Source organism: Mirounga angustirostris, unplaced genomic scaffold (genome assembly GCF_029215605.1).
Source record: "Mirounga angustirostris isolate CCGP_5_RB_7025 unplaced genomic scaffold, mMirAng1.0.hap1 SCAF_4, whole genome shotgun sequence".
NCBI lineage: Eukaryota > Metazoa > Chordata > Mammalia > Carnivora > Phocidae > Mirounga > Mirounga angustirostris.
Window position 1 is genome coordinate 168,921,090 of NW_026991712.1, and position 14,828 is coordinate 168,935,917.

The 14,828-nt window shown below is 43.4% G+C and overlaps 1 protein-coding gene, 1 long non-coding RNA gene and 2 other non-coding genes across 19 annotated transcripts in view; all 4 read right to left on the reverse strand.

The window, feature by feature from the left end:
* Nucleotides 1–120: 120 nt before the first annotated feature.
* Nucleotides 121–2,858, reverse strand: LOC123859883 (uncharacterized). The gene is made up of 3 exons (XR_006794599.3): nucleotides 2,728–2,858; nucleotides 1,665–1,700; nucleotides 121–593 (listed from the first exon to the last, which is right to left on the reverse strand). It is a non-coding gene; the product is annotated as an uncharacterized LOC123859883 (long non-coding RNA).
* On the reverse strand, nucleotides 671–875 carry LOC123860681 (small nucleolar RNA SNORA73 family). Its single transcript, XR_006794799.1, has one exon. It is a non-coding gene; the product is annotated as a small nucleolar RNA SNORA73 family (small nucleolar RNA).
* Nucleotides 1,792–1,996, reverse strand: LOC123860682 (small nucleolar RNA SNORA73 family). Its single transcript, XR_006794800.1, has one exon. It is a non-coding gene; the product is annotated as a small nucleolar RNA SNORA73 family (small nucleolar RNA).
* A 9,647-nt stretch (nucleotides 2,859–12,505) lies between the features above and the next one.
* The window catches only part of MED18 (mediator complex subunit 18), a 139,615-nt gene continuing 137,292 nt past the window's right edge, over nucleotides 12,506–14,828 (reverse strand). For all 16 annotated transcript variants that reach the window (XM_045898300.3, XM_045898298.3, XM_045898301.3 and 13 more), the window contains one exon: nucleotides 12,506–12,538. In XM_045898300.3, coding sequence (XP_045754256.1) covers nucleotides 12,523–12,538 — 16 coding nt within the window. In that variant the 3' untranslated portion in view covers nucleotides 12,506–12,522. The remainder of the gene's footprint in view (nucleotides 12,539–14,828) is intronic.

A 14,828-nucleotide genomic window follows, 5' to 3' on the forward strand; every position in this document is an offset into this window, starting at 1 on the left:
AGTCTTTAGTTAATGCAGAACTAATCAAACATAACTGCAAAGGTAGTTTTCCTAACAAGCACTTCCATTCACAGAATACGGTTGTCAGTCACATTTCCACAAAAAAAGGAGCCACACAAATACGCAGTCATCTTTATTTTAATTCATAAATACATTATAAACAGACCTGGATCTTTAATAAGACACTTAGGATCTGATAGGCTTCTGTTTTCCATTCAGTTATATAGTTAGAAAACCCAGTTTACTTGAGAACAGTAGAAAAGGCCAAGTAGCATCTTAGCTTCCTTAAGTTTTCTCCTCATAGGCATTCTGGAATCTTTGGGCTTTGTGGGTCAAAGGATCAGATTGTTAAGACATGCCTATATTCAGTGCTGTCCGCATTCCCTAAATTTCAATGGGCCCATCCTTTGGAACATTCAACTTGTTCCCCAAATTTAGTATTCAGTTTAAAGAGGTCAAATATGCCCAAGTTTCCAAACCTCCAGGCTTATCTTATAAACAGCATTTATCATTCATTTTACCAACCCTCCCTGCCAAATAAAGGACCCAAACGGGTGTTAACTGCCAATGATTGGTGAGGCTCCTCTTCTCTCCTGAATGAAAACAAATGAAAAACATGATCAGACTCCTACTTAAGATCTCACTAAAAATTTTAATTTTAGTTTTCATTAGATGTTTCCTGCATGGTTTGTCTCCTCAGTCATCGTCCAGAGGACTCTGAGAAGCTGTAGGAATATGCAGGCGCAGACTCAAGGCCCGGCTTCATCTCCAACGTCGTGGAAAGGGACTGTACGTCACAGGGCAGAGCCCTATGCTCCCGTAGGCCACCTGGACAGAGCCCGGGGAGAGTGACCTCCCGGGAGTATCCACGTTGGAATGCCTATGATTAAAGAGCATCACCCTCAAAACATTTTTAAGAGATTCCATTTTCCCCCATTCCATTCTACACAAGTGAATTTGAGGAAAGCCTGTTTAAAACCCAGTCGTTACTACTGTTTCATGGTTTCTCTACTTACTCATTGTCCTAGGAATATTCAGGTACATACACCCAACTTCATCTCCAGAATCATGGAGAGGGTTTGTACTGGACACCAAATGCTTGGCTACCATGCACAGACTTTGAGGGAGTATGCACATTTGTTTTGTTTATAGGATTCACATACAAGCTTTGCTAATCTTGACTTTGGTTAATTCACCCAAACTACAATTTTTCCATTAGCAGCAAGTTCCTACCCTATCACATGAGAAAGATGTGAAAATATTAACTTTTACTGAATAAAAAAAGCTATCTTCCCAGACATGAGCATATATTTACGCAACTGTCAACATGCCAACAAAAATGCAGCAAAGTTTCTATCTGGGGGGCGCCTGGGTGGCTCAGTTGGTTGAGTGTCTGCCTTTGGCTCCGGTCGTGATCCCAGGGTCCTGGGATCGAGCCCCGCATCAGGCTCCCTGCTGGGCGGGAGGCCTGCTTCTCCCTCTCCCTCTGCCTGCCACTCTGCCTGTTTGTGCTCTCTGTCAAATAAATAAATAAAATCTTAAAAAAAAAAAGTTTCTATCTGGATGAATTAAATGGCAGGACACATTCATGAAAAGGAACTGGGCTGGAATGATTTAAATGTCAACAGGAAATACAAGCCAAAAACAATCTTTGGTTTACTTACCTCAAGTCAAAATTTATTTGGAATCCTGCGTGATCACTGCAAAATAAGGTAGGCAAGAGCTTAATCCAATAGTACAGCAGCTGAGAAAGGGTTTTTCTTTCCAATCAACTTAGATCCAGATAGAGGGAGCTGTTTCCTGCATGGTTTATCTCCTCAGTCATCGTCCAGAGGACTCTGAGAAGCTGTAGGAATATGCAGGCGCAGACTCAAGGCCCGGCTTCATCTCCAACGTCGTGGAAAGGGACTGTACGTCACGGGGCAGAGCCCTATGCTCCCGTAGGCCACCTGGACAGAGCCCGGGGAGAGTGACCTCCCGGGAGTATCCACGTTGGTCACTGTAATTTACTTAATTTGCAAGCCACTGAGCTAGAAATAAATTTCAATCAGTTGATGGCGACTTCCCCAGGATATCCACTTTGGGGTGGACCCTATCCCAAATGCCAACGAAATTCGAGTTCAATACCGATCAGCAGTCTCCTGTCAGTTACCTAAATTAACTTTCAGCCAGGTACCCCGAACATTATCTACAAACCCCAACAGGCGAATGGCACCACTGCCAAAGAAACGGCAGATGCAGAGCCGCAGACACGGCAATTACGGCTCCTACCCATAAACCGATCATCAGGAGTCGTGAGCTCTCCCTACATCATAAATCAAGTGGCAGAATCAAGAACCGTTCGTTTCGAAATCGATTCTTAAGCTCATATAGGTGTCAAAGTAAATGACCTGCACGCAATTCCACCGCCTCCTAGGAGACAAGGTAATAAGCCGGGCGATGGGCAACAGGAGGGGGTGGGCCGCGCATTTAGCGTCCGGCGCGTGAGGTGGCAGCTCTGCAGGTTTCGGCGCGAGCGCCTTAGGTTACAGGCAAGACCCGCGGCTCGCGAGGCCTCCGCGGCCCGCATCCGGCCCAGCTCCGCTGCCTGAGTAAGTGTAGTTAACACAGACGCGGCTGAAGGGAGTCCTAGATAGGATGAAGCCTACGAGGAAATCTGCTTGGCGGGCCCGGGGTACTAAACCTAGAACTAACGAATCGAACGGGTAACGGGTAAAAATAACTCACCACCCGACTTCCGCGCAGAGCCCCAATCGTTCTCGAAAAGACCGGGCAAGCTCCAGGGCATCCTTATTTATATCTTCGGAAGCGCGCGGAAGTCAAGGTGTATTTATTGCGCCTGCGCATCGCCCTGCGCAGTTAGGGAATCGGAAATTCGCTAAGGGTTCTGGGAACCATTGCAACTTAAGCCCCACCCCTACCTGGCTCAGAGGCTTCTCGCGACAATAGAGCCTTCGCGGGGGAACCTTGCTGGGTAATGTAAATTACAGAAAGGGAGTTTAGAAGTATGCAGTCCTGTGCTGAGTAGCCAATATACTTCTCAGCAATCAGCTAACCCAGTCTGGAGGATGTACACTCGAATAAACTCGCCAACCTCACCCCTCAACATTTTGGAGTAATTATAGGCAAAATTGAAAAAGCCATCTAGAAAAATGCAGAATCACAGAAGTGATTGAATCCGCCCTGTCACATGTGAAATAAACATTTGATAAATGAGTAGGTAAATAGGACAGAAATGCTTCTACACGAATTGGCTAATTTTTTAAAAAGACTTTTTTTATTGGGGCGCCTGGGTGGCTCAGTCGGTTAAGTAGCTGCCTTGAGCTCAGGTCATGATCCCAGAGTCCTGGGATGGATCCAGCATCTGGCTCCTTGCTCATCAGGGAGTTGGCTTCTCTCTCGCTTGCTCTCACTCTCTCTCATTTGAGAGAGAGAGAGAGAGAGAGAGAGAGAGAGAGAGAAGGGGGAGGGGCAGAGGCCAACTCCCCGACAAGCCCGGAGCTCTATGCAGGGCTCTATCCTGGCATCCTCGGATCATGACCCTAGCCGGCAGCCGCTTAACCGACTGAGCCACCCAGGGGCCCAAATGAATAAATAAGGAATTGGCTAAAATTAAAAGCTTCCTATGCACAACAATGGATGAATTTAATGCTGCCGAACTGTACACCCGAAAATGGTTAAAAAAGTTTTACATTAAGTATTTTTAACACACACTCACCTAATATAAAGAAGTAGGCAAGTAAAGAATCCTGGAGATACATATTACATGTGAAATGTTGCAAATGTGATAGAATTTTGAATATGGTGTAAAGTGAATAAAGAGATTAGGTAAATTAACATGGAGCCATCACAGCTGGGCTATAATGACTGGAAACATTTATAGTGTTCCTGCTATAAGGTTTTGTGCTGGGGGTGCATGGGTGGCTCAGTCGTTAAGCGTCTGTCTTGGGCTCAGGTCATGATCCCAGGATCCTGGGATCGAGCCCCGCATCGGGCCCCCTGCTCTGCGGGAGGCCTGCTTCTCCCTCTCCCACTCCCCTTGCTTGTGTTCCCTCTCTCTCTGTCAAATGAATAAATAAAATCTTAAAAAAAAAAAAAAAGATTTTGTGCTTTTTTTTTGAGATTTCTATTTATTTATTTGAGAGAGAGACAGAGATAGAAACAGAGATAGCAAGAGAGAGAGCACAGGAGCTGGGAGGAGAGGGAGAAGCAGGCATCCCGCTGAGCAAGCTCTGAGCAAGCAGTCCGATGTGGGACTCAATCCCAGGACCGTGGGACTCGATCCCAGGACCCTGGGATCATGACCTGAGCGGAAGGGAGATGCTTAACTGACTGAGCCACCCAGGCGCCCCTGTGCTGGATTCTTTATGTAGGTTATTTAGTAGCACAGCAATTCTAAGACAGCGGTATTATTACCTAGATTTTAAGATGTGGAACATGCCCAGAGCAATGGTTCTCAAAGCAAAGTTGTCAGACCTTGGGGGTCTCTGAGAATCTTGGGGATCCAAGAGGTCAAGATTATTTCATACTAATACTTAGACTTTCTTTGCCTTTTTCACTGTGTTGACTCTGCACTGATGCTGTAAAGTGAAATGGTGGATAAAACTGCTGGTGCCTTAATGAGCAGTGGGTATTATATAAGACTGATGAATCACTGAACTCTACCTCTAAAACCAATTAATACATGTTAATTAATTGAATTTAAATTAAAAAAATTAAAAACCTGCTGGTGCCTTAGTATGTTTTGAAGCTCTGTCACCAAACTGTATCAGTATCATTTTTCGTTATCATCAAAAATTTACAGTTAAAAAAAGTCAGTTTCTCAAACTCTTAGAAAATAGAAAGGTGGTTGCCAGGGCTTGGGGGGTATATGGAAAGGGGGAATATTGCTATTCTTTTTTTTTAATATTTTATGTATGTATATATTTATTTGAGAGAGAGAACTAGAGAAAGAGAGAGAGCACACACACAGGGAGAGGGAGAGAGAGAGAAGCAGGCTCCCCACTGAGCAGGGAGCCCGAGTCAGGGCTTGATTCCCAGGACCCTGAGATCATGACCCAAGCCGAAGGCAGATGCCTAATGGACTGAACCACTCAGATGCCCTGGGAATATTGTTATTCAGTAGGTACAGAGTTTCAGTTTAGTGAGATGAAAAAGTACTAGTAATCTGTTATACTGCTGTGTGCATATAGTGACTACTGAACTGTATACTTAAACATGGCTAAGAAAGGGCACATTTTATGGTTTTTTTTAAGTTTATTTTTTTATTAATCCCTACACCCAATGCGGGGCTTGAACTCAGGATCCTGAGATCAAGAGTCCCATGCTCTTCCAACTCTTCCAACTGAGCCAGTCAGGTGCTGCCTCCACCCCCACCCTGCCCCCACAAAGGCACATTTTATGTTAGGTGTTTTTTACCACAAAAGAGAATATCTATAGCAAATTAAAAATAGAGTCAGCTTCCCCTAAGAATGCCCTTGATGAAGAAATAAAAGTCATTAATTTCACTAATTCTCAACTTTTGAGTATCCATCTTCTTAGTATTTTTTGTGACAAAGTGAGAAGTGCACATAAAGTACTTTTTCAGCACGCAGAAGTACAGCATTTGTCTCCAGGAAAAGCACTTACACAACTGTCTGGAGTTATGAGCTGAAATAGTCACATTTTTCATGAAATACTCTTTAACTTGAAAGAATGGCTGTTATCTTTACCAACTATATATATCTGTGTGGGATTGGATTTTCTTCATTTACTTAAATTAAAACAACATATAGCAACAGATTGAATACAGGAGCAGTTTGAGAATTGAACTGTCATCTATTAAATCAGACATTAAAGAGATTTGCAAAAAAATGTAGAACAATGCCACTCTTCTCCCTAATTATTTTGGAAAATAGTTATTTTTTAAAAAAGAGTTTATTTTTTGACAGAGAGAAAGAGAGCACAAGCAGGGGGAGAGCAGAGAGAGGGAGAAGCACGCTCCCCATTGAGCAGGGAACCCAATGTGGGGTTTGATCCCAGGGCCCTGGGATCATGACCTGAGCCAAAGGCAGTTGCTTAACTGACTGAGCCACCCAGGCACCCCAAGAAAATAGTTATTTTTCATAAAAATATATTATTATTATTATTATTTTTTGAAGATTTTATTTATTTTTTAGAGAGTGAGCGAGAGAGAAACAGCATGAGAGGGGAGAGGGTCAGAGGGAGAAGCAGGCTCCCCGCTGAGCCGGGAGCCCGATGTGGGACTCGATCCCAGGACCCTGGGATCATGACCTGAGCCGAAGGCAGACGCTTAACCATCTGAGCCACCCAGGCGCCCTATTATTATTTTTAAAGATTTTATTTATTTATTTGACAGAGAGATAGAGAGCACAAGTAGGCAGAGAGGCAGGCAGAGGGAGAGGGAGAAGCAGGCTCTCCGCTGAACAGGGAGCCCGATGCAGGGCTCGATCCCAGGACCCTGGGATCATGACCTGAGCCGAAGGCAGCCGTTTAACCGACTGAGCCACCCAGGCGCCCCTATAAAAATATATTATTAATGTTAACATGTATTGGGGTTATTATTTTGAAATGTATTATTTCATTATGATATTATAATTAATTATATAAATTATAAATATATTTAAAAATTTTCCCAGTTTTAATTTTAGTACAGTAAGTATCAATAGATGTCATGTATAGATATAAAAGTTCTTTGGGTTCTGAATAATTTTTAAAATTGTAAAGGAATCACAAAACCAAAATGTTTGAGAACCAGTAGTTTAAAGGAAAGAAGACAAATAACTCTGCTACTTCTCTGGCCGTATTACCAGTATTCAACTCCCATTCAATCACTCATTCAACATTTACTTAGTGGATATGATTTACTTGCTAGGTATTGTGCTAGACACTGGGAACTCTGACATGAAACTTAATTTTTTAAGACTTTATTTTTAAGTAATCTCTATACCCAATGGGGCTCGAACTTACAACCCCAAGATCCAAAGTCACAGGCTCTACCAACTGAGCCAGCCAAATGCTGACTCTTGACATGAAACACTTTGCTGTCTGAGATCCCACACTGGGAGAAATAGACATGCCCGCAAATTATCACTCAATGCATGCTGTATTCTGAGAACACAGAGGACAGGGCAACTGAACAATCTGCTCAAGGCTGAAGGCATTTTCCTGGGAGTTAAAATTCGACCTCAAACTTGGAGGGGTGGAGTAAAGGAGTGGAGTATGGATGATGACAGCATTGCAGGTTGAGGAGCTAGCAGGACCATGGTCTCCTGGGAAGGGGAAGAAGTCAGCTTGATGAGGAACATTGAAGGAAGAAGGAACTGCGCTTTTCATAAGACGAGAAAGTAGGCAAACGTTAAATTATAAAATATGTTGTAGTCCAGGCCAAAGATCTTAAATTTTATCTTTCAGGTAACTAGGGACCAATAAGTTTTTAAGTAGAGGATTGCTGTGACCAGCTTTGCATTTTAGAAAGGTAACTCTAGTGGCAATTTTGGAGGATAGATTGGAGAGATCAGAGGTTTTGAAGTCCCATTTAAATTATGTTGGCTTTGAACTTTGATGGTAAACAAGGCAAGAGGAGATCTAGGAATCGAGAGACATTTCTGAGGTAGAGAATGCACAGAATTTATTGTCGTCCTGGACCTGCAAAGAGAGGAACTTGCAGATAATACCAAAGTTTTAGGCTTATGAGAGTGAACAAATGGTGGTTCTCTAACTCTGATGATTGAGAAAGTAGGCTGTGAAGGTAGACAGTAAGGTCCACATTGGAGGTGCAGAGAAGATACCTTGGGAACATCTGGGTGTCTAGATGTCCAAAGGGCAACTGGATATAGGGTTGGATTCCAGCAAGAAATCTAAGTTGCAGATAAAGATTTAGAAGTTGTCAGAATAAGAGTGGTAGATAGCTGATGTCATCTTGGGAGAGCAGGGAGAGTGACAAGAGGATATGAAAATGCATTTAAATGGTGGTCAGGGAAGAAGTCAGAAGGGCAGAGAAAGCATGATCAGAGAATTGGGAGACAGTGGGGTCTGAGAAGCCAAGGAAGAAGTTTTGAGGACTAGGACATGGCCCAAAGCATCAAATGCTGCAGGATAGTCAAATGTATCAAGAGCTGAAAACAGGCTTTGGATGTGGCAGTTAACTGAGAAGTCACTGGTGACCTCAGGCAAAGCCATTTTATTTTGGATTTAGTTTCGATTTTAGTGAAGTGAGTGAATCTGGCTTTAGAAATGGAAAACAGTGTGGACAGACCAGAGGTCATAAGCCAATGTCAAGAAGACTATTCAGTTTACATCCACATAATTTTTCTCCACCTGTCCCTCATTTAGCTCAACTGCTTGGACTGTACAGGAATTTAAGTTAACATTAGAATAGATTATGTCAATGGAGTGTAGGAGAAGCTTAAGGTAGGGCAATAGGTTTAAGAGACAAAGGTCAACGGAAGATTGTTTTTTTTTTCTGGGGGTGGTGGTTAGGAAGGAGATAAACATTAAATGAATCAATACATGGTGTGTGTCTCTTCAGTACCAGATGGAGGAGAATTGAGGACGTTTGTCTCTGTCAGATGACCTCTACGCTTTGTTGGGGGAAGAAATGAACGCTGTAACACAAGAGACAGATGGAGCAAGTGGCCCAGGTTGCTGGCGGTTCCTGCTTTATGCTTCATGCCTCCTAGAGCTGAAATTGAATAGAGCCTTGAAGCAGTGGTTTAGGCTGTGTTTGGTTTCAGGGCTTGGCTTTTCTTTGTTGTACATTCTCAACTTACATAGGTGTACTTCCTATTCCATCCCCTCCCATTCAATATCCACTGTACTTACCTTTTCTCAGTCTCCAATCTCCTGGGTACTCCAATCTAGATCCATAAGGAGGCTAAATTCACTTATCGTTTCAGCAAACAATGAGCAATGTGCACCTTCTGTAGACAATGCTTAACCTCAAAAGAGCAATGGCAATTCGAGACCTCTTTGGAGCTTTGGGCCCTGTGGGATTTGGTTTTTGGAGGGCAAGGAGAAGGAAAATCTGGGAGCAGGTGGAACCCAGTGACATGAGCAGTTCTTTTTTTTAAGATTTTTAAATTTTATTTTTTTAAAGATCTATTTATTGGGGCGCCTGGGTGGCTCAGTCATTGGGCGTCTGCCTTCGGCTCAGGTCATGATCTGGGGGTCCTGGGATGGAGCCCCGCATCGGGCTCCCTGCTCAGCAGGAAGCCTGCTTCTCCCACTCTCACTCCCCCTGCTTGTGTTCCCCTTCTCCCTGTGTTTCTGTCAAATAAATAAAAAATCTTTAAAAAAAATTTATTATAATTTTTTTTGAGAGAGAGAGCAGCACAAGCAGGGGGATAGGGAAAGCAGGCTCCCCACGGAGCAGGGAGCCTGATGTGGGGCTCCATCCCAGGACCCTGGGATCATAACCTGAGCTGAAGGCAGATGCTTAACGGACTGAGCCACCCAGGCGTCCCAAAATTTAAATTTGCGTGTGTGCGCGCACAAGAGAGGGAGCATGAGTTGCGGGGAGGGGCAAGGGAGAAGCAGACTCCACACCGAGCTGGGAGCCCCATGTGGGACTCGATCCCAGGACCCTGGGATCCTGACCCGAGCCGAAGGCGGATGCTTGACCAACAGCCGCCCAGGTGCCCGAAATGAGCAGTTCTGACTCATGGTTTCTTTTCACTCTTGGTAAAGGTGGTGTACTAATCAAAGCCATTCTCTGAAGTGACAAGAGGAAAGTGAGTCATTTGGTGAGTCCACCTGGATTGAAACTGGGCTGCTTGCCCGAGGAGTACATGAGGAAGGAACTGTCCTACCATGCTGTCAGCCTGAAGTCTACTTATATGTGGTTCATACACAGTAAATCCTTGTAGGGACAACTGACTGGGATGCAACTGCTTGTCCTTGAATATAAACAAGGCGTGATTACATAACTTACCTTGACCTTTAGGAAGGGACTTTACTTCCCAGGTTCTTCACTAGTAACAGGAGTGTATTTCCCCTTACCTCCCAGATGAGGCAGGGGATAAATAGGATAAAGGACCTGGCGCCACAGCTGGTATACACCATGGGGGTGGGGTGGGATGGGGTGGTCACAGTTGGGTTTCCTCTCTCTGCAGCCCACTCTTTTTCCATATGTGTAAAGAGACAGAAACTTGACTGACCATACCTCTGGCTACACTTAATATTCTTAGTATTTATTTCCCCCTCATCTACTTCTCATTTAGGGGGTCTGGCAGTATTTTAGGTATCATTTATAAGCTAGCTTAAATCTTTTGGAATAAGGTAGAACATTAAAAAAAAAAAGCACTTCATACCAGAATAGTATAGTTTGGCTTTTTTTTTTAATTCTAAAATACTTTATAATTAATATTGATAGGAAGACTGATATACAACGCAATTATTTACTTTACAAGGAGATTCTGTACATCAGGGAAGCATCTTGAAGTACAATACACCCGATTTTTATTTCTTCTTTACATTATGATTGTGAATTGTTACTTACACAAAAAGGGAACACAAAATCCATTATATATATATATATGTATATATAAAAAACACCTGAAAAGACTTGACCCCCAAAGCATCTTGTTTCAAAAGAACATGATGAGATGAAAGATGAACTAGAGTCCTTAGCGGCACATAGAAAGCAGACAAGTAGCTCAGGAAATCAAATCGTGTTTCAAACTTGGCACATTAAGGGAAAGCCAGGCAGCGGAAGAAGGGTTTGAAAAAGTCACTTCAAGTCACAGAGAATGCTGGTATAAGCCAAACAATCTCCGAACTAACAGACAGAAGTCACGTGTGTGGCCACCTTAAATACAGACCTCTAACAACTGTGTAGAACTGTCACTTTCCCTGCAGTCACACCAAATGTAATAAGCCTCAAGGAGCTGTGGCCCCACGATAGCTCCAAACCCACAAAGCATTTGACAGTAACTGAAAAATCTGAATACTTCCCTATTCCCCATACAAAGAGAAAATACTACCTTTTATGGTCACCTCACCTCCTTTGTTCTGACCGGATATTCTGATTTTTCAGTAATTATTATAGGGATATAAAAGCAGAAAACGAGTAACAGCTATGAACAGCTGCAGCAAAACAGGGACTGCAGAAGAAATCTATGAAACAGCCACAATTTTCTGAACATTAAGGGGAAAAAAAGCCACATTCATCAGTTAAATAGGAACTATTTTTTTTCTTCCACTTAATATGGACAGGTATTAGAAGGAAACGGTGAGGCTGTATGGTTTTCAAAATAAAAACTCAAAGCAAATGAATTTTCTGTTTTAGGAAATCATATTAATATATATTACAAATACAAAAAGAGGTGGGGGCTGAGCCAAGGCCCGAGCACCGACGACACTGGCGACTGCTTGGCAGAGGAGGGGTGCGTGAGGTGGAAGCTGCCAGAGAGGGTAGGGTCAGCAGGAGGGAACTGGGAGAGCCTGGCAGGAGAGGGCCAACAGCACTGAGGAGAAGGGAGGAGGAGCGGGTCATGATTGTGTCCCTCCTACTTCCTCCTCCAGAGACCCCTTCCAGTCCAGCACCCCGTGTTCCGAGACCTTGCAGTGATTCTGGCTGGAAACGTGGGGGCCCAAGGAGGACGGCTGCTCCCACAGTCTTTCAAAACTCTTTTTTATGGACGAGGCTACATCTATTGGTCAGAATGATTTAGAATATCATTTGGTATGACGAAAGTACAATAGCTTATAAAATTTAAGCAATGAGTGAGTTTTCTGACAAGTTGGCATTAACAATAAAGGCCTTTTTTGGTTTTGGTTTTGTATATAGAAAACATATATGCTTTCGCATTTTCCGAACTTGGCATCTAGTTGCAGCTCAGATTGTTTAATAGATAGGAAAAATATAAGTTTCCAGCACTTCTTCAAGATTTTTTTTTTTTAATTTAAAAAATAAAACTCAGGATGACTTGTGCCAAAAGGTTGGACCATGTCAGATCCTGAGCTTCTCTGAGGCTGGACTGCCTGAAGAGGACTATACTGCTGTGTTATGAGAGGCATAGTGCGGTGCTTTCAATGGACGTGCCAGTGTGGTGTGGAGGCGTGCCCTGGACATGGGGGCCCCTTTGCCAGAAGGCTGGGGGCCTCCAGAAGGTTCTTCCCACCACCAGCTGGATTTGACAGCTGGAACTTGGTGCCACACAAGGGGATCTCAGAACCAGGACCGAGCAGGTTAAGGCTAATGGTGCAAACTGTGCCCCAGCGCAAGCAGTCATCTTGGGGCGAGGGTGGCTGGTGAGGAAGACCCCTCAAGTATGCTGCAATATTACAAGGTTCAAGAGCACTGAAAAAGTGTTCAGTTTTGTCCAGAGCAGCACATGACCACCCATTCCAGTGAAATGCTACATTCATAGAAGTGCTGTTCGCCCCAGAACTACATCCCAGAGGACTCAATCCTGGCTGTGCTGGGAAGTGCAGAAATTCCTTTCACATCACTCTGGAGACTGAAGCAGCCAAGCAGCCCTGTGTTGGGGAGTTGTTTAGTTCCTCTCTCAGACTTCAGCATCATGGACGATGGTAGCTAAAACAAGATGAGCAAAAAGGGCCGAGTTATCAAATACTGTAGATTATTTTGCTGCTATTACACTCTCATTTTTCAAAATTGCCTCTCTGCTACTCTAATTCTACCTGACTTTTCTTCTTCTTTTTTAAAAGTAATCTCCACACCCAGTGGGGCTTGAACTCACAACCTCGAGATCAGATGCTCTAACGACCGAGCCAGCCAGGCGCCCTGTTTTCCTTCTTCTTTAATTGCTTTTCCTCAGAATGCTTTCCTGGTTCATTTTCCTCTGTCCATCCTTTAAATAAATTTTCCCCTTAAGAACCACTATCTTTTCTCATAATTTTCTACTTGAGGCTTTGCTTTCTCCCTGGACTCATATAGCCTGAATATCCAATTGTCTTCTATGCTTCTCCAACCACCTCAATGTGTCACAGGTTTGTCAAGCTCAACATACATAGTGTATTTTCCAGTTTGTTTACTGTCTGCCTTCCCCTTTTAGAATAAAAGCTCATTGGGCACCTGGGTGGCTCAGTTGGTTAAGCAACTGCCTTTGGCTCTGGTCATGATCCCAGGGTTCTGGGATCGAGTCCCACATTGGGCTCCCTGCTCAGCAGGGAGCCTGCTTCTCTCTCTCCCTCTGCTTGCCGCTCCCCTTGCTTGTGCTCTCTCTGTCAAATAAATAAATAAAATCTTAAAAAAAAAAAAGAATACAAGCTCATTGAGGACAGGGACTTTATCTTGTTCCAGGCTATATTCCAAGCACCTAGAACTGCTATCTACCAGGTAGTTGGTACTCAATAAATATTTGCTGAATAAATGTCCTAAAGTGTTCACCTCAACTCCTCGACTTCATAAACCTCAAAAATCATAAGTTCGAAATCTTAAGAGTCACTTGACTACTTCCTTTAATTCATCCCTGGAATCAAGAGATAACCCAATCTTGAGTCAATGCTTGAAATGTGTTTTTTTTTGTTTCTTTTTAAAGATTTTATCTGAGAGAGAGCACGCACGAGCAGGGGGAGAGGCAGAGGAAGAGGGAGAAACAGACTTCCTGCTGAGTGTGGAGCCCTGATGCGGGGCTCAATCCCAGGACCCCGAGATCACAACCTGAGCTGAATCAGACACTTAATCGACTGAGCCACCCAGGCGCCCCCTATGCTTGAAATGTTGTTCAAACTTCTCTCTTGCATTGTCATGATCACTTCCCTGGTTTGAACTACCAATATGCTCACTGTGACTATCTTAGTTACTTCCTAACTGGTTTCCTTGCTGCTAGCTAGTTTCTTCAGCTTTCGATGTCACCTTCCACAGTTCCACCAGAGTTCCATCTGAAACACTCAACTCCAGTGGTTCCTGTGTCCTAGAATAACAGGCAAAGCTCTTCAGAGTGTGACCGTAACCCAGCGTGCCGGTCTCCTCTTCACCACACTGCTCCCATATGTCCCCTGCTCCAGCTACATTTTCTGTCACCCAGAGACAATGCACACTTTCTCACCTTCCATAGCCTTGTTAATGCCAGCTCTTCTGCTTAGAATGCTGCTTGGTAATGCTGGTTCTTTCCTTCCTTCCTTGTCCAAATAAATTCTTTCACGTGCTTTAAGATCTGGTCTAAGCATCACCTTCTCTATGACTCTTTCCTTTAATGTTGCTCACTGTAATACTTTATTACTATTATAATAACAATGAGAATGGCTAATACTGACATAGCCAGGAAATAGTAGAGTTGGGATACGAGACCTGGCAGATTCAAGATTCAGAATGACTGAGGCATTTATCATACTGACTGCACTATATTGAATAGTATACAGGTCTTTTTCTAGATTAGACCACAGCCTCCTTCCTGTCAAGTATGGCTTGTTATTTGAGTTCGTATTACAATGCCCCGGATAGTGTTATTGCTGTTCAAAAAATGTGCCTTCTCTACTCCTATCAGAGTTCAGTACAAAAAAATTCTGTAATTAAAGGAACCAGGGCACCTGGGTGCCTTAGTCGGTTGAGCATCCAACTCTTAGTTTCAGCTCAGGTCACGGTCTCAGGGTCATGGGATTGAGCTCCATGTCAGGGTCCGTGATTTGTGCGGAGTCTGCTTGAGATTCTCTCTCTCCCCCTCTGTTCCTCCCCCTGCTCACGCATGCTCTCTAAAATGAATAAATAAATCTTAAAAAAAAAAAAAATAAAAGGACCATTTGCCTGTATTGTGATGGAAAAATGTTTAACAATATTTTATTTTCCAACTTTGCTTTTTATTTGCAAACTGTAATTGTCACTGTATCTTCCCTCATTTAGCCTCTTTTTTAAAGTTTATTTT